The sequence below is a fragment of the Neopsephotus bourkii genome, unplaced genomic scaffold, assembly GCF_033783945.1.
Source record: "Neopsephotus bourkii isolate Nb327-2 ecotype Australia unplaced genomic scaffold, CSIRO-AGI_Nbou_v1 NB_1473, whole genome shotgun sequence".
Taxonomy (NCBI): domain Eukaryota; kingdom Metazoa; phylum Chordata; class Aves; order Psittaciformes; family Psittacidae; genus Neopsephotus; species Neopsephotus bourkii.
Genome location: NW_026901949.1, coordinates 694,596 through 715,132, shown reverse-complemented (window position 1 = coordinate 715,132; position 20,537 = coordinate 694,596). Strand labels below are relative to the sequence as shown.

Sequence of the window (20,537 nt, the reverse complement as noted above, 5' to 3'; positions counted from 1 at the left end):
ACCTAGGCAATATAGTCAGATATTCTGAATCTATTTTGTGGTACAGAAAGAACAATTCAAAACATGGATTCCAGTAAAGATTAAGTAAAGTGGACATACTAGAAAAAACCGCAGGGAGATCAGCTTGTATCCACAAAACTACCACAAAAGAGCCCTGACAGGATTTTAGATAGATAGGCAAGAGAGTGCCATGTTCCAAGTCTACTTTGTGGTACAGAAGGAACAATTGTAAACATGGATTCCAGTAAAAGACAAAAAAAGTAACTGGAATCAAAATTTATCTAGGAAATATTCCTGCATAATGCCTCAGGTAATCTTGCCTTACTCTCCTGACACAGCAGCCTATGAAGATTTAATGCTGGGTGAAAAAGCAAACAGCTCAAAGAGGCTGTCTAATTCTCCATTGCAGAGATTAGCCTGAAACTGCCTATTACACTGGCTGCCATTTCAACTAAGCAAGCTAAATCCAATTACTGTAATACAGGCTCTCTGTCCAAGTCATTGCACTTCTAAGACTAAAACCAGTAAGTTATGAGTTTCACTGAAACTCTCACAATTCTTCCTCTTCTGTTAATACTGCACAGAGATTTCAGCAATCATCTTCCAACTCCAAAATACCCATTACTTGTTTAATACAAAGAAGCAGGCTGCATACAACATGTAACAAAGGAAAATGCTTTCCCAGTTGGGAGCAGCTTTTTTTGGTGGGAGTACAGTTTCATAAGTCACTAAGACATGAGTAATTCAGGAGAGTCAAATTACAAATACATACTCATCACCATGCTTATTCTTCTAAAGCTACATTTAAAAAAATTAAACAAACAAAATCCCAACAAACCAAAAAACCCCAAATGCACATCTACGTTTAGTTACTTAAACATAAGATGATATCCCTTGAGAATAAGGCAGACTTCAGAAAATTCATACCCAATCTTTAGAATACATCTATGTGTGTAATCTTTAGCAATTGCAGTACAGATACTTTTCCCATTTGTAAAATCAGTCTCATACTGTTAGCCCTCAGAGATCAACATAGGCTACTAGGACTAACCTGATTTAATTAGACCTGCTTTGAGCACGGGATTGGACTAGATGACCTTGGAAGTCTCTTCCAACCTAAATTATTCTATGATTTAATACTTTACCCTCTTTCTCCAGTTGTTGTAGAGGTATTTATCCTGACAGAGAAAATACATCAGCAGAGTCGTCTGTAACATGCAATAATGATGTACTTCAAAATATATCTGGTTAAGAAAGTTTCTCCATACAGTTATATTTATTTAGACTCTAATGTTAAAAAAAAACCTCTTAAGCAATTCCCTCTAAACAGCCCTCTGCCCTGGCAGTCCTCTCTCCTTAGTTGCAGATAACCTGCTGCATTTCATGAAGTACATCTTTCTCTTTTCCTAAAAAGCAAAAAAGGACTCATCACCTATGAAAACTGTCATTCTGGTATTAGATACTCATTAAAAAAAAAATTACCTCCTTCAGGAAAAGCTGAGTTGAACAACAGTTTTACTGAGCTAAACAGTTTTGAAGCCCTAATACGACTTTTCAGAAGTATGAAAAGCTGCGTATTAAAAGGCACATATCCTTAAAGTTCAGAACACCTAGTGTACTGATATACTGCAGAATTAACATTGTAAAATAAACGGATCAATGACTTTACAAGTTTTATTCACTTGCATGCTTTAGTCTGCTCCTCCACAAGGGTAACTTTCTTTTTTCGTGCATAAATGCGAGAAGTTTTTTAAAAGTGTAATTTTTCTATTACTTCTCAGCTACTGGAAATGCGATAATGGAGACAAAATAGTTACAAATTGTCTATCCTAGCACAGGACAAAATGCAGAGCATTCTACGTATCTCAGAGCAGACTAAATTCACCTGCACAGAGCTGGGAATCTGCATCAAGCTGTTTTTTCAGAATACCATTCATGTCCTTTTAGAAGCACTGCTTTTGCAAATGGAATAAGCTATTCTGTAAATACATCAGCATCTCCTGTCCCTCATACCTGGAACAACATATTACATTACATGAATTCATGTTCACTCAGAACTGAACTGGAATGCCAGAGTATATCACACAGGGCATCTTGCCACCTTCCCAGAGCACATACTTTCAGCCACTAGTAGTCAAGATCGTATTTCATTAAGTAGTAAAAGTAGAGTATCTGTTTATCAGTCTTTTAAGCCTTCCAATTCTAACTAGTGTTTTCTAAATTTATTCCTTCTCCTAATTAATCAGAAAGGCTCAAATTACATTATATATACATGAAAGATGCTTATTTTGCATTTTGCTATAACCATACCTGCAGTGATCAAAAATCCACTGCAATTTGTAACCTTTTAATAAAACACAATGCATAAAAATAAGCAACAAAATAAAACCATTTTTCACCTATTTAGAAAGTATAGCAGTATCAACAAACTTTCCATAATCTACAGTACACTGACTACCACAGAAAACACAAGGAGGCTGATAAAAAGTGCCTTCTCTAAGGAGAAGGACATACTACGGACAGGCAGAGGAGGCAAGGAAATAAAATAATGTCCAAAATATCATGTAATTCCTGTATTCCCACTCTCAAAGTTAATGCACTATTTTGTACCCCCAAAAGTAACTTTCATTTACAGTTTCGTTTTGTTAAAAGTTTTGTTTACAGCCTGAAACTAACTTACCTCAATGGTGTAAGTCTGGCTGTGTTTGGTAACTTCTCCACTATGCAAAGTCCTGATAATAGCAAAGTCAGCAGTGGCACCTGCTCCCCTTCGGCTGCTGCGTGCGGATGCTTCACCACCTCGAGATCGCTCAGTATCAATCCCATCTTGTACTGATTCTTCATCCTTGATGTTTGCTGTTTTCTTCTTCTTTTTCTGCTTCTTTGATTCATTCTGACCATCAGTTTGGGCCTTCCGCTGCCTAAATTGGGCAAGCTGCATAAAAGACAAAATCTTGTTAAAGGTGAAAGTTTTCCTGTTTATTACTAATGACATCCTCGGTAAAGGCTTACCAGCTATTCTACATAAACCTTCAAACCAATCACTACTGAAACAAGTTGGAAGTTAATGCAGCATATCTGAGACACATTCAGGCTTCCTGTTTATACAGTCTGCTTTAAAAGAAAAGTTAAATATAAATTGACAATGTATTAATGAATTCCTTTTCAGTTTCATACTAGCAAGTTACTGTTCCAAAACCCGATACCTAGAAATCAAACCATCCAAGGGTAAAGGTACAAATGTCGTTATAAAGGATAAGTGCAATGAAACAACCTCTGAGTTTTAATTTTCATAGTAATAAGTACCGCAAAAATCAATTTACAGAAATTATTTTTAATTTTTTAATGTCAGAGACAGATAAAGCAAACCCTTCTTTCAGCATGTATTATACAAAGCTTTTTTTAAAAGTTTATGTTAGAACTCAAAAAGCAGATCAAGTTCCGGAAAACATCATAAAGAAATAGTGAAATGCATAATGAGGAAAAAGTCTAGAAACAAGCAGTGAGTAAATTACAAGATACACTACCTTGTAGCAAAACATGCTGATGAACAAAAAGTCACAGGTGAGACAGGCACACAGCTGAAAAACCAATTAGTACGTAAGCTATTCAAATACAGTAAGACACTGCCTTTCGAAGAGCTTACCACTTTTAATCACTTTACAGTGGTTTACACAGGAAAATCCATTTAAAACACTTTTTTCTTAATAAGAACAGAATTTCTGTTCAAACAAGAAAAACAGGCAGAGCAGGTTTTACCAATTAAACTGAATTAAATTAAAGCTGAAAACTAAACAGATGCTACCAATAAAATCTGGTATCAAAAATCATTATTTTCCAATTGAAGAGTTCAACATTAATTAAGTGCCATAATATGTTTTAAAAACATAGCTCCAAAGTAAATATAAAGTGTGCTAATGAAGACCCTAAAGCTTTAAATACTTTTTACATCAACTAATACCAAATATCGTGATTTTTTTAATAAATCTGCTGCAATTTTAAGAGAAAGCTACAGAAAAAAGGCAGCATGTTTGCTCAGGATATTCACCAATCGAGAAAGCCAGGCTTCCATCCAACCTCTTCAGCAACACCAAAATCAAGCAGGACACACAGACTTCCTTTCCCAGTCACTCACTGTTCAGCTGCAGTGCAAGCTGTCACTTGAAGTGATCTCTAGTTCTCATCTCCCCGCAAGACAGCTGGGACACCCCTGTCTAAATAAACACATCACTGACGGATCGGTTCTGACTTCTGGCTAGTTTATCCCTTTATCTGCATTTTTTCATGGCTTTCTTCAGCCTCCTCTCCATTCTCAAGACAACTGACAGCTTGGCATATGGCTCCTAGTCTGTTTACAGGAGGAAGACCTGAAGATTTGCTCAGACAAATACACCCACCTACATAGTTAAGCCTACTTCCTCCCTACTACATCTTCATGAATTATTTCCTTTTATTTTTTTAAATAGGTAACTTTCATTATTTCACAAAAAAATCTATTAAATCCACAAATTCTGAACAGGGCAAGAAAGGACAGTGTTCTCCCGACTTCAAAGGTTAAGGAAAAAAAACCTGACAAACAACAAAACTATAGATTTAGCTTCTCAAAAATGGGAAGGGTGAAGGTCCCAGTTGCCTCCCCAGAACATTACTACATACTCCATAAACTGTAAATTTACCTCACCAAACTGTTTGCAATTTAGCCAAAGACAAGCAAAATTTGTCCAAATGCCACAATGACAGGAAGCAGACAACCTGACTTCAAGTGTAACTACAGGAGATTTTGCCTTTTTCTAGTTTTAAATAATGAAAGGCATGTAGTGCCACTGGTTAAGAACTTCCTTCCCCAACTTGACTGAAACCTTGTGTAACGGAAAGTTAAGTTGGATTTTTCTTAAAGCAGCTTTACAGTCTTGATTTGCCTACAAAATCAGATGTGTAGCACAAGGATAAGTGAATTACTCCATGTCCCTCCTCAAGAATTTTGCATATTTTAGCTGAAGTATCAGGTTATGCCAGATTTCTCTCCTTTCCAAATTAAGCTGTTGACTTTCACTTCTTCAGAATTAGCAGACTATATTCTACCATGGCAGTTATAAGCAGACCTTATATTTTCTTTTTTTTTTCTGCTTAAATATTGATGAAGATGGGCACATATGAAAACTAACTGCATGTGCAAATTAAACTATTATTTTTTTGGTGCTACACAGGTCCTCAACTGATTATTTCTGTACCAGCATCTAGTATTTTGGAAATAACTACACTATTAGTGATTAGTGGTGGATGCATGCACAAATCATATCACTTCACCCACTGCACATTCACATACACACAGAACTGTCCAGCTACTAATGCACTGTAGCTTCAAATTGTAATCAAATTTTAAAAAGCAACAAAAAGCAAACAATAAAACAGAAGTGAGAGGAGTAGCATAACAAAAATATACTGCTGACCAGATGCACTCTGTGATGCTCACATCAAGACAGGGGAGTCTCAGCATGCTAATTCCTTCAGAAAATGGGACTCAGGAACTAGTTGAGGACTATCTATCTACATTTCAATATCAAGCAGGAAAAAGTCCATCAGCAGCCATGGGAACTATGGAAAACAAATTTTCTAGAATTGAAACTTAAAGAGAAAAATACTTTCAGATTTTGTATTTCAGAAAGATAGTTCTTCCAGTCTGTACAAAATGTGTAACAAATACAAGCTAATATAACTGTACATTCTTTCACCCTGTCTTCCAGGCACATCAGCTTGATAATGCCGAAACTAAGTCTGCGGAGAACTTAACACTGCTTCTGCCAGCTCTGAATCTGCAGTTTTGAAACTATCAATGTCATCTCTCTGTTGAGTTTAAAAAGTTGCAAGCAAGAGCAAAAGATAAACACAAGAGTTACTAATGGAGGAAGAAGAATCCAAAACCAGAAGCTGAAGGGCAGTCAGAACAGACTCTCCGCACTGATCTGTCTCCAAGAAGCAATGAAGAATGAGCCCCTTAGCCTGAGAAAGCATCAGGAACTTAGCCATGATGCAATTTTACCATAGGCTTAAGCACATCTGAAAACCGATCTAGAGCAAGTCGTTCTAGATATTGCCTCTTATAAACAGGAAAACACTTACTGAAAGTCACAAGACTACAATAGAGCAGCATACAGAAAAATAATGGGTATACTTTTCAAAATCGTTTCCCACAGTATAATAACAATTGCCTAGAATGTAGATGTTTAGAGGACATTTATTTATGTAGTTGTAATTATAACCTCCTTCTACATATGAATCCCAAACCAACACACTAGCCCCAATCCACACCACAGACTACACCAAAATCAGACACCTGGTACATCATTACTTAGCTTTTAAATGCTGATGCCCTCCAATTGTCAGAAAGTCAGAAAAGCAGAGGAGAATCAACTGCTATTAGGAATTAAGTACTCTTGAGGCAGAAGGGAACTAACTTGCAGAGTAGTGGGGATTACTTGTGTAAACCACGTCGACTGTGATAGTTAATGTGCTACTATAATTGCAACAGCAGCAGTATTTATTCATTCAGCTATCTTCAGCACGTTCTGACCCTTGGCAATTATGCCAGCCATCTAGATGGCTGGGATATGCTGTGCATAGATGAATTTCAAATATGGTCTGACTGAACTGTTTCTAAAGCAGAAATTAAAGTGTGTGTTAAAATAAAATTTGGCTCCAAAAGACTACAAAACTTAATTGCTGCTTAAGCATTTTAAAAAATATATTAAACATCTGAACAAAAGCCACAACATTTAATCAATGCCCATACAGCAGCACAAAAAAATACTGAAGAAATGCATGAAAATTAAGTTACATTTATAAAGCATCAATAGCTTTATTTTTACTTCACAAACACATTAAGCTCCATTTAAAATTGGATGCTACCTTATGATTGCTTATTATTCTTTATTAATATTCACAGACAATGTCTGGACAGTCTCATTTTCAGATGTAAAATTCAAATAGTTAACAGGAACTAAAATTGCTCAGTGCCTCTGAAGAAGGTTGCTATGAAATAAGGTAATATTTATTGTACTTAGTATTTAAAAAAACACTTCTAATTGCCAAAACAAGTTCATAGGTAGCGGCATCCTGTTGCTATACAGTTGCACTTCATGTATCTTTACACAAACATTACTGGCTTCAAATTTTAACTTAGTAACACCAAATGCTTGCATCTCATGATCAGTCCTCCATAGGCACCTCTTACAGAAAGAGCAGGGTCTGTTCATCTCTCACAGTTCCTTGTTAAGTCCAAAATCTCTTCTTTTAGCCCATATTTAAAGAAGCAGCATAGCAGGATGAGTTGTGAACTTACAGACTGACAGCAAACAGAAACTTCAGAGAAACTGCTACAAGCAAGTAATTACTGTTTTCCATTTCTCCACTGCTCAATAAAAGCACGAGTGGAGATCTACCTCATGGTCTTGTATTTCTCTTTCAAAATACATTCCAGGTACTGCTTAAACTTCAGCTGAATGAGTCCTACTCACAGAAGAGGTCTTGCTCTTTGTTAAAAGCTCTCAAACAGTCTGACACCCAGTGAGAAATGTTCTGTGCTGGACCAGTCCTGTGGTCTTTTTTTTCAGATCACTGTCGTGGTTTAAGCCCAGCTGGCAACCCAGAACCATGCAGCCGTGCTCACTCGCTCACTCCCCCCCAAGCTCCCGGAGGGATGGGGAGGAGAATCGAAAGACTGTAACTCCCCCCGAGTTGAGATAAGAACAGTTCAGTAACTAAGGTATAACACAAAACACTGCATCAGCAGTGTGCAACTTCACTCAGTATCAGAAGACAAGGGCTTCTGAATTTTCTTGTCTCTAGTTCAGAGTGGTGGTTAATAGTTCAAAATTAAACTGGCAGTCCTATAGTATTTGGTATCTTTATATATAACCTGAATGATGAAACTGAATGCACCTTAACCAAGTTCACAGGTAACATTAAACTGGAGGAAAGCCAGATACACTACAAGGAAGATAATACAGAGAAACACCAACATGTTGGAAGACTAAGCCAACAAGAACTGTGTAAGCTTTAACAAAGATAAACCTCAAGTCCTACACCTGGGATGGAATTATCCCATACAGCAGTAACAGCTGGGGACTGACTGCCCTGGTTTGTAGCTCTGCTGAAGAGGTTCTGACAGTCCTGCTGGAGAGAAAACTAACCATGAGTGAGCAGCATAGCATGCCCTTGCAGGAATGAAGATAAACCGTGAGAAACCTCTCTGAAATGACTCTCAATGCCTACCACAGCACATGACTAAGTTTTGAATCCAACTGTCTATGCACCAGTTTTTCAGTTAACTACCTACTGTATGACTGAAATAATCCTACATGTTTTGCAAGATCCTGTTTTGTAAAACAGAATTTGATAGCAGGAATACCATTTGGTTTTGAGAATCTGGTCTCACAATACAGTTGAAAAAGGCTCAGTGAGCCTAACAAACAACTCCTAGATTCAGTGCTTCATGTAAATGTTGCATTTAATAGCAAAAAGCATCTCTTAAACTTTCAGTCTAGGTGACCGAAATTCTCATAAACACATAAAGGATAGGCAAAAGGAAAATGCCAGGTGTTCCTTGAGACTTGACACCAAAACAAAAGCCACAAATTTGTCTGAGAAAGGGCTATTTGGCATATGGACTGAATAATACTAAGAAGTCTGCTCTAAGCTGCATCTGAATGTGTAACATGCACTTTGGCAAACGATATTGTTCAAGTGATGACTATGATATATCCCAAAATCAGACAGACTTCAGCTGCAAGTAAAGGTGACGCTCATGCATCATGAAGCTCACAGAAGATCATAAAAGAGTCTTGTGATAGAAAGGCTCAGGCTTTTCCAATATAATGCTCCTAATCCTTATGACTGAGTGATAATAAGGTATTATTTCTGAATTGTTACTAAGAGTGAAAATGAAATCAAAATATTCAGTCTAGGCCAGACTATTAACATATTTAAAGGTGAAGGATTAATTTAAGATTCACCTGCCCTAGTAATGATAGGTCACTACTCCCTTTGACCACAGGTAGGCAATTATTGCTACAAAGGCTTTCAGTGATACACAAAGAACAAAAAGCAGGGCCCTGGAGTGGGATTTGTTTCGATCATCTATAAAGTACAGATATGTCCCATGAAGTCTTGACTTGGGTGTCTCGCAAGCCAAACTAAAAAGGCCAACCTGAATTTTTAATTTTGACATCGTTTAGAAGCTGGAGATCAGATGCAATTTATGTCTCAGGTTATCTATTTCACCTTTTACCTGGATAGCTAAAAAAACCCTAAAAAACCCTGCCATAATCTGTCTCACACCTGTGACCTGTTTTTACGATTCCAATACACAGGAACATTTTAATGTTCCATGGTAGCAGATAAGATACCCTCAAAAGGAGTAAGTAAGACAGTCTGGGAGTCAGCAACAATGAGATTTAGGCAGTAAAGCCTCGCCTAGGCTGTTAAACTCATTTGTTCTTAGGCCACCAAGTTTTGTAAAAGCTTGACGGTCTGCCTCCTAGAGAGGCGTCAAACAGGTTAACTGGTAACTCTACCAGAGAAGAAAGTGGCTATTTGTCACTTTTTGTCATATTCTCGGAAGACCTAAGCACTGAGGGTTGTGTTGCAAAGTGCTAACTCCTGAAGTGTAGACAAATTTAGAGTGCCACCTGGTCTTCTCGGTTCCTAATGCCTCTACTAACAGAGGATAACTTCAAAAACGGAGGATAAATAGACATCTTTCTGGTGAAGTCTATGATTCTATTATTCCATTCTGCTAATGAAATTGGACAGTATCAGAAGTCTTTCCAAATTCTGAGATAAAAACCTACAGAAAGGTAATGGAGCAAGCAACTCGCAAATATGTTCAACAAACTATGCCACATATCTGAAAATCCAAACTGTAAGTAAAGAATTAATGTCTTCCAAGTTTCAATCTACTTAACTGTTGAGGCAAATGGAGCTTTAGGTTATTTGTTCCACTCAACAGATGCTGAATTTACTAAGTGGGAAATACTAGGTTGAATGAACAAGTAAATAATTACCCAGGGATGAGGTATTTCTAATCTACTCATTTTTATGTTGCTCTCAGAGTCAAATTTTCCCAAATAACATCAGGTAAGACCTTAGAACATCTCCCCTTATGGAGAGAGTCAAGAGTCTCAGAGGATGCCAATAAGGCTATGAAAATTTCCAGAAGAAATGCTATAGTCTTTACCTAAATATAAGGGTTTGCAGCTCCAGCCAGCCATTCTTTTGCAGTACTCTGAAGAAAACCAATGGGATCATCACAATTTACATTTATAGCTGAAGTGCCACAAAGGACCACACAGGACAATGAGAGGAATAGCACACCAGTCAATTCTTTTTAGCAGCCTGTATCAAGTTGGAGTACTGTTGGCAGCGCTAATAACCAAGGACACTGAACTTGAATGAACCTCTCCAGATGGCACTGTGAACTGGAAAGCCTCAGAATTAGTGTGGTTCTCATCTGGTCTGCTCTTCCATGTCCCAAGAATTTAAATAGGAACAGACCTAGGGACAGCTAAGTTCATTACAGCTGGGTTATTTTCTGGACAAGGAATGGAAGTTAAGCTTATGAAAATAGTCTCAAGTCAGGCTACAATGACAGACACAAGTACATCAAATGCATTTCAATGCTGGACTGCTTCAGGAAATGCAGTGCTTCAAACTAACTGCTAAAAAAAAAATTAATCAACTAGTCTCTTAACTAACCTACTTCTACATACATGATTTATATATTGCTCCTATCTACTTTTAAACTTGACCCTCATAACGAGTGAAAAAAGCATCTGACTCGCACTGCTACTGTATTTCCCCCAAGTGAAGACAAAAAACAGTGGATTGGGCCAAGTTGTCAGTAACAAAAATGAGAGGGCAACAGCTTGTTTCATGCTGTTGTGTAAAAAAAAAACACAGATCATCCATGCTTGAAGCCTGAAATGTCTTTGCCCTTCAAGGCCAAGGGAGCCAACATGTAACAGAACCTCTTTTACTCTGCGTTAAGTGAGGGAGATCACCAGTCAGGTGCTGTCTCAAAAGGCATGGTCTATCCCTTGCTTTTGCCCAGAGTTTCAAAGGCTTGGTAATAACGGGAAGTCAAAAGAGTTACATACTGACAAAAATGCACTCATGTTCCACTAGGTTTATATGTAACACCAGCTTTAATTAAAAAGCTGGATTCTGAAGCTTTCTTTAACTAGGCTGGAAAAAAAAAGCAACAAACAACCCAATGGCACAAAGTTAAAACTTCAAAATAACTAATAAAACTAAGCCACTGGTGGCATGTAGTAGAGTAAATTAAGTAGGCTACACATGACACCAAGCAAATGGAAACTAGATTGCTGTGTATCCTCTACTGACCTAAGACAAAGCTTGTGTTAGATAAATTTAATCACACGAAAATAAAGATACAACAAAACAAAACCCAACAACAATAAAAAAGGCCTGTGACTTGCAAAAGGTATCACACCTTAAAGCCACTGGCACAAATTAAAGTAATGCCTACAAAACACATTTGGCAGAAAAATCATTAGACTGAAAACCATAATAAGGACAATATTTCATAAAGGTGAACTGTTGAGCAAGCTTCAGTGCTGACAGTTTTGTAAGGTTATACAATTACAAAGTTAACCAGAATTTTAACCTACGTTTCCCCCATTCAACTCCTGATGAAATCAGCCTTGTAAAACAAGTTACCTTCTGGAAGCAAAAGGCAGATACAGCATTCCTGAACAGAAGGGGAAAAAAAAAAACACCAAGCAACCAAAAAACAAGACTGTGCCCATGCTACTTAAACATTAAAATTATGTACTAACTCCCAATTTTGTATCTGCTTTTTCTTTCAATATTGTGTTTGACTCAACAAAATTATAGCGCTAAGCTTTACATTTACTGCAGTTGATTTCTTTTGACTTCAGTGCTGTCAAGCAAGTTACGAACAAGTATTGATTTTACTCATTCTTACCAACAGAACTATACATCATTAACTGTACTTCATGAACTGTTTACAATTAATTGTCTAAACAAAGCATACCAGCGAATACCACACACCACGAGAAATAAAAAAGTATGGGCATTCACAGACAACAAGCTTCGGCTGGGTCTCAAAAGAACACTTGTCGTGTGGCATAGTAGCAACCTAGTGCTTAAATATAGGCATTAACTCAATCTATACAGAACCTTAATTTTTAGAAAGCAGTAGAGTCATCAGAGACATGCCAGCATGTTGCCTTCTGCATCACTAAAAAAAGAGCTACTAACAGTCTGAGAGTTGCTTATGTAGTTACTTCACTTTATTTCTTCTTAAAGCAACTGGTTTAGCACCTGTTCTTTAACAAGCATATAGCTATACTGGCTATTTAACTATATATAGTTAAATCAACAGCTGGAGACTCAATTAATCCCTTGGAGATCTTTCAGGATAACAATTTATTTTCAGAAAACAACTGCAGTACAGTTACAGGGTTAAGCATTAAGCATGTTTATTCCACTAGATTCAGGTCTCAGAAGTAAAGAAATGTCTTCCAAATGTCAAAAGAAATGTCTTCCAAAACAGGAACAGTCTAAAAAAAAAAACAATGAAACCATGTCATTAAATACGACACATACCCAAGAAGTTAATAAATCTGTCTTGTTCAGTGATTTTCCTCACGTGCTGCTCTTCTTCCTCCGAAAATAACCTTAGAAAAACATTCCTAAGACCACAAGGCAACAAAAAAGTGAATCTCTTTTCCCTTAACCCAAAGCAATGCTAAATGCCTATCTAAATTTCTGTAATAATAGATAGAAAGCGCAAAGTTTCCTTCTGGTAAAAGAAGGATTTACTTTCATGTCTAGCATTTCATAATTTTTCTCCTCATTGACAACATGTAATTGCAATTTATCACATCCTAGAAAACAGACTTTAGTCCTCTTGGGGGGGGGGCCCCCCCCCCCCTCAGAATCAGAGCAAAAAGTTACATAGTACACTGGAGTGGGCAGAACAAGGCTGATCCTTCAAACAGAAGTTCCCATGGTCTCTCCAAAATAGTTTTTAAGCTCTCCATTAGAGCAGAACCAAATGCTTTATGAAGTACCACTGAAACATCTAGTGCTGACTGGGAGGTAGAACATTCTTCATTATCAGTAAGCATAAGGCCAGACAGTGTCAGATCTGAATATTTTTTTCATGAAAAACTTTAAAAGTTGCTACAACCACAAAATAACATCTATTACTCAATGAGAAGTTACTTGAGAACATATCTTCCAATTATTCAAAGGCTGGGCACAGAAACCTTTCATATTATTAACAAAATATTAAAATAGTTGGTTCCAAAAACCCCATATGACAACACAGCAACTAAAATCAAAATCCACGTAGTGTTAACTCTCTGTTAACACTACTTATACTCTCTTACATATGTATGTAAGTAGCTACTCCAGAACTCTATACATGTAGTTACTCTATAACTACTATAACATGATATTTAAACAATTAAATTTAAAATACCATACAAATGTTTTCTCTAATTCAGAAACATACAAAAATCATGATCTATGGCCATCTGTGCTTGCCAATTAAGAGTCAACTATAAAAATACAACAGTATGCAAAGTCAACAGTTGCCAGTATCTCCACACAGTGCTTGTCGATCAAATTACTGACAATCCGCAAGTTCATACATAACACAGACACTTCCTTCTACTTATTATCTTACATGTTTAAAAGTTATGGTTGACATTTTACACTTTTATAAAGATTGAACTGTTAACATTATCATTAAACTATAAAACCAGAAAAGAGAAAGCCTCAAGGAGAAAAGTAATAATCCTCATGTTTCTAATAATACCATCCTAAATACAAATTACTTGCACCAGATTTAATTATTACCAGACTTGCTTACATTTATTTATTAAACCAACTATAAGCAGAACACTATAATGTTTATGTTTTCAACTGCGGAAAAATCACCAGAAAAAATAAACATTCACCAGTTTTATAGCATTCTGTGCATTAATTTGAGTAGGTTCCTAATGAAATACTTGAAATCCATTTTTCCCCACAAAGATACAGCTACATGGACACTACATACCAAATTAAAAAGGTATTTTTCCCCACCCCCAGTAGATGAAGACAATTCCCCCAAATACAGACTTATTTTGGAGAATATGGAAAGAGTGAAGCGTTATTAGGAATTATCTTAATTGCTTGTCATCGTACTGCATGACATCCAAAAAATGCAGGCTTTATATAATACTTTTGTGGCACAGTCCAGATCAGCTCCTTAGGATGTAGTACAGATCTGAATTACTAAATATATGCTTATGTATTTGTATTTTCTTAAATTACGTCTATGCTGTGTCTAATCTGGCACTGTAAAACGAAGTCTTTGAATGTGATTCTCCCAATGCAAAGCTGTTTGGAAAGAACAAATTGGTATCTAACTCTTTTTGCAGAGTTAAAATAGCATTCAAGGAAATGTTAACATCTGAATGTTTTCTGGAATAAATTAATGCTAAACCATAATATTTGCTAAATATGCTTAAGTGAATCTAAAAGCTGGTTCACAACATCAGCAAATAGATACAGCGGAAAGCCCACACACATACCATATGCTGTAATGAAAAAAGTACATGGTGAGGAGTAGGAGAGAGACAAGATAGCTGTGCTGGCTTTTCTACCCACCTTGCAGTCTACCTCTCCAAACCACCCATCTCCAGACTGGTTACAAGTAGCCAGAATTCAGTCACATCAAATGCCTTCCTCATGCCAAAGCAAACAATATCTGCCATTCTCTCCTCATCTAATGAGCCACTTGCCTCATCACAGAGGACGATTAATTTGATCTTCATAAATTCCAATCATGTTCTTGCCCATCGTGTGCCTGAACACAAGTTCCAGGAGGATCTGCTTCATAATTTTCCCAGAGACAACCAGGCTGTCCTTCCTAAAGATCTCCAGGTCCTCCTTGCCCTTCTTGAAGATGGACCTGATGTTTGATTTATTTTTTCCCCTGTTCATCCGGATGTGCCTAATTACAATGACCTTTCAAAGATGAGCAAGGGAATAGCCTTGCAATTATAGCAGCAAGCTCCTGGAGAATGTTTGGATGCACCCCACTCAGTTGCATAAATTTGCATATATCAGATTTGCTCAAGCCATCCCCAGCTTGACCTGTTGCACTGGGGATAATGCTTTACTCCCTCCAATTCTGCCATTAGGCTCAGGCACCTGAGAAACCCAAAGACAGTCCTTATCATTAAAGAGGCAAAGAAAGCTTTAACTATTGCTTCTATGTCCTTTTGTACCAGATCGCTCGTCAAGATAATTTTGAATTCTAAGCCTCTTCACCTACTCCAGTTTAGTACTGTCTTCGTAAAACCATGCATTCTTTCCACTGCTAATAACATAAATGCTGAGTGACACAGGCACCTGGGAGACCACCTACTTTGAGAGCAAGGCATTAAAAAAATAATAATAAAAAAAGCTAAGATGTTTAGTACAATGTTTTATTCACTTGTAACCACAAAATTATGATTGTACCTAGATCAAGTCCTTAGTTTGTTTCTAAGACTGTGTGAAACAGTGTCAAAAATCTTAACACTGACTTTCAGCAAGAAGTTCTGTCTGAATCACCCCTAGTTACTTAAAGGCATTCTCATATTAAGAGTTGTGCACATCTCCAAGGACCTTAATGTTGACAATTCATTAGACAAGTCTATTTCCTTTAAAAAGCAATCTTTGCCAGTCTTTTGAGACTCCCTACAGAGTATATGCAGAATCACGCTGATGACTGTAGCCTTGGTTGTGGTGTATTATCAAGCATCAATGTAGCTTCCAGGGGGCCAGGGTTGGGGGTAATCAGCTGCTTCTCAAAAATCATGAATACTGATGAGAATCCTCCAAGAAAAAACTTGACATGTCTAAAGAAAACTGTAGTCAGGCAGTTTCCTGTGGGATCCTAATCAACACTCTATTCCAGCTCACATAGTTTGTTCTTCCATAACACACTGCAAATAGCCAACTGAAAATTCAGATTCATTAACTTTAAAAAAAACCCAACATTTCTAGAGTATAGGGCTTTAAAGATGCAGAGATATTGAGACGTGTAATGAAAAGCACAGAGAGAATCTGAAAGAAGCTTTGTCCAGCCTTCTCTATACAGCTAATGCAAGAAAACTTTAACCACAGGATTTGCCATTTCTGTTTTGTTTTGATGCTGCAAGAAAGGGCTGCAGCCCACTGCACATTTTTCCTGATCAGCAGGATTCCTACACTTCACAACAATGCACATTTTTCTTTCTTCCTGCACTATAAAATTTAGTCTATATACTAATTGAGGAAGAAGTGTTTATTAGAAGTTGGCTGAAAAGGGCTGAGGAGTTTACTTCTGGATGCTAAAAAAAGCATCAACTATCGATTTACTCTGAGTTTCTATATACTGCTTATATTACTGTGATTCATGTAAATTTAACTTTTTCCTCCTAAAGAAAAAAAGAAAGGATTTATAATAGCAAAACCTTTACCCTGCTATAAACCCTATTAATTGTATTTATATAGGTGCATCTAGATTTGCTCCCCTCCACTTCACATTGTGGCCTTTTTATAAAAATATAGCTATATCACAAATATCTAAAGATCCAAAATGGAGGGGAAAAAAAACCAAACTTTCAAAAGGTAGAGACAATATATAAAGGAATGGAATAAAGCATGGTAAGATCTAAATACTTTTGCTTGTATCTAATTTCTCATTAACTAAGCAGTCAAAGAAAAAGGCACTGTTAGAATGAACAGACTATGTCTAAATAAGAGTTTATTAATAACTAGCACAAATAATTTTTTTCAGGTTGGCAAATGTCATAGAATTGGTAAAAAAATCTAAGAGGTTACATCCTTGGCAACAAAACAACCAACCTTTCAGACACAGATCATCAGTTTAAATCCTGTTCAAGATAAGCAGAGAGCAATAGCCACTCCCTGTTAACAAATACAAAGTGTTGTGATTACTTCCACCCAGCTGTCAAAGGCAATCTTTTCACAAACATTACTGCTGAGATTTTCAAAGCAGTCTGGAGAATTTACATATGTTTTTAGGAGACTATATGAAGGCATTCTGGCCAGTCTTGTGTGCCAACTCTTGCGCAGAAACTGAATCAAACTTTAAATTTTCATTTTAAAAACTTTGTGGGTTTGATTTTTTTAATAAACTATAAAATACTTCAGAACAAGCCAAACTCACTTGTGCTTCATTGTTTTTCCACCTAGTTTATACTATTTTTACATGAATTCATGCCATGTGGCATGTCTGGCACAGAATGGACAGAGCCCCAAAACTCAGGGTTTTGGCTTTTTTAATCATGGGCTGCTATATGAGACACCTGGTTTGCTGGTGGCAGGTGGGATACACCAGTCCCAGAGGGGGAAAAGGTTTTCGGGGCAGGAGTTAGCAGGGCTCATTGACAGGGCTTTAAACTAGGTATGAAGGGGGAAGGGGAAATAACTGGGCCTGTTGAGGACAAGCCCAAGAGAAACATGATAGGGCTTGAAGGATGGCGTACCAGGGAGGACTCTCAAATCTACTGCTTCATTTGAGGAAAAGGATAGTTGTTTAGACCCTGTCCCGCAGGGGAAAAAGGGTACCAGGGCAAGAATTAACAGAGCTCACTCACAGAGCTTTAGGTTAGACTCAAAGTGTGAGGTGATTGTAGCTGGGTTTGAACTAGTGAGGCATTGTTCTAGTATTAATGAAGACCAGAAGGCCTCCCACCTCCCAGGGGTCCCACTAGCATGCTCTGCTCGCTCCCTGAAATGCTTGTACACCAAATGCATACAGCATGGGGAATAAAAAGGAGGAGTCAGAAGGCTGTGTGCGGTCTAAAGGTTATGATCTGGTGGCACTTACAGAGACATGGTGGGGCAGCTCACATGACTGGAATGTGGTCATGGATGGCTATGTCCTTTATAGGAAAGATAGGTCAGCAAAGAGAGGTGGTGGAGTTGCTCTTTATGTGAGAGAGCAACTAGAATGTATTGAGCTCTGTCCAGGCGCAGATGAGGAGCAAGTGGAAAGCCTGTGGGTACGAATTAAGGGACTGGCTGGTACGGGTGATACAGTTATGGGGGTCTATTATAGACCTCCTGATCAGGACGAAGGAGTTGATGAGGCTTTCTACAGGCAGCTGAAAGCAGCCTCACGACTACATGCCTTGGTCCTCAGGGGGGATTTTAACTACCCCGATATTTGCTGAAAGACTTAACCAGCCAATCATTAACAGTCTAGGAGGTTCCTCCAATGCACTGATGATAACTTCTTAATGCAAATGGTGGACAAACCAACTAGGAGAGGAGCACTGCTGGATCTAATACTCACCAACAAGGAGGATCTGGTTGAAGTGGTGATGGTCAATGGCAGCCTTGGCTGCAGTGACCATGAGATGGTGGAGTTTAGGATCCTGTGTGGGAGGAACAGAATACCTAGCAAGGCCACAATTCTGGATTTCAGAAGGGCCAACTTTGGCCTCTTCAATCAATTGCTAAGGGAAGTCTCATGGGAAAGGGTATTAGGTGATTAGGGGCTCAAGATAGTTGGTCAGCATTTAAGGACCACTTCTTCCAAGCTCAGGATCAGAGTGTCCCAATGGGTAGGAAATCAAGTAAGGGAGCCAGGAGACCAGCATGGTTAAACAAGGAACTGCTGCGCAAACTCATGTGGAAAAAGAGAATCTATGGATTATGGAAGGAGGGGCTGGCCACTTGGGAGGAATATAGGACAGTTGTTAGAGGATGTAGGGAGGCAATTAGGACAGCTAAGGCCTCCTTGGAACTTAATCTTGCAAGTTGGGTTAAGGACAATAGAAAGGGCTTTTTGAAATACATAGCGGATAAAACAAACACAAGAGGCAATATAGGCCCACTGTTGAATGAGGTGGGTGCCCTGGAGACAGAGGATTTAAGGAAGGCAGAGGTGCTGAATGCATTCTTTGCCTCTGTCTTTACTCCTGCAGACTCTCCCCGGGGGCCCAAGATTCCTGTAGCCCCAGAAGGAGTCAGGACAAAGGAGGAGTTTGCTTTGGTAGATGAGGATTGGGTTAGGGATCAGTTAAGCAGTCTGGACATCCATAAATTGATGTGTCCGGATGGAATACACCCACGGGTGCTGAGGGAGCTGGCGGAGGTCATTGCTCGGCCACTCTCCATCATCTCTGGTAAGTCGTGGGAAACGGGAGAGGTGCCTGAGGATCGGAGGATGGCAAATGTCACGCCAGTCTACAAGAAGGGCAAGAAGGAGGACCCGGGTAATTATAGACCGGTCAGCCTTACCTCCATCCCTGGAAAGGTGATGGAACAACTTATTCTTGACACCATCTCTAGACATATCAAGGATGAGGGGGTCATTAAGAGCAGCCGACATGGTTTTACTAAGGGGAAGTCATGTTTGACCAACCTTATAGCCTTCTATGAGGAAGTAACTAGGCAGAAGGATGATGGTAGAGTGGTAGATGTGTTTTTTTTCTTGATTTCAGTAAGGCACTTGATACTGTCTCCCACAGCATCCTCATAGATAAGCTAAGGAAGTGTAGGCTTGATGATCAGGTAGTGAGGTGGGTCAAGAGCTGGTTGAAAGGAAGAAGGCAGAGAGTTGTGGTCAATGGGGCAGAATCTAGCTGGAGGTCTGTAACTAGTGGGGTACCTCAGGGGTCGGTGCTGGGGCCAGTGCTGTTTAATATTTTCATCAATGACCTGGATGAGGAAACTGAGTGTACCCTCAGCAAGTTTGCTGATGATACTAAACTGGGAGGAGTGGCTGACACACCAGAAGGCTGTGCTGCCATTCAGCGGGACCTGGATAGGCTGGAGAGTTGGGCGGGGAGAAACTTGATGAAATTCACCAAGGGCAGATGTAGAGTCTTGCATCTGGGGAAGAACAACCCCATGTACCAGTACAGGTTGGGGACTGACCTGCTGGAAAGTAGTGAAGGGGAAAGGGACCTGGGGGTCCTGGTGGATAGGAGGATGACCATGAGCCAGCAATGTGCCTTTGTGGCCAAGAAGGCAAATGGCATCCCAGGGTGCATTAGAAAGGGTGTGGTTAGTAGGTCAAGAGAGGTTCTCCTCCCCCTCTATTCTGCCTTGGTGAGGCCGCATCTGGAATATTGTGTCCAGTTCTGGGCCCTTCAGTTCAAGAAGGACAGGGAATTGCTTGAAAGAGTCCAGCACAGAGCCACAAAGATGATTAAGGGAGTGGAACATCTCCTTATAAAGAGAGGCTGAGGGAGCTGGGTCTCTTTAGCATGGAGGAGACAGAGGGGTGACCTCATCAATATTTACAAATATGTAAAGGGCGAGTGTCAGGATGATGGAGCTAGGCTTTTTTCAGTGATGTCCAGTGATAGGACAAGGGCAATGGGTGTAAACTGGAGCATAGGAGGTTCCATGTGAACATCAGGAGAAACTTCTTTACTGTGAGAGTGGCAGAGCACTGGAACAGGTTGCCCAGGGGGGGTTGTGGAGTCTCCTAC

The 20,537-nt window shown here is 38.8% G+C and overlaps 1 protein-coding gene across 2 annotated transcripts in view; it reads right to left on the bottom strand.

The window, feature by feature from the left end:
- Positions 1-1,586: 1,586 nt before the first annotated feature.
- Positions 1,587-20,537, bottom strand: part of LOC133220738 (A-kinase anchor protein 9-like) — a 28,327-nt gene continuing 9,376 nt past the window's right edge. For both annotated transcript variants that reach the window (XM_061369038.1, XM_061369039.1), the window contains 2 exons: positions 2,681-2,935; positions 1,587-2,013 (listed from right to left, as the gene is read on the bottom strand). In XM_061369038.1, coding sequence (XP_061225022.1) covers positions 2,008-2,013; positions 2,681-2,935 — 261 coding nt within the window. In that variant the 3' untranslated portion in view covers positions 1,587-2,007. The remainder of the gene's footprint in view (positions 2,014-2,680; positions 2,936-20,537) is intronic.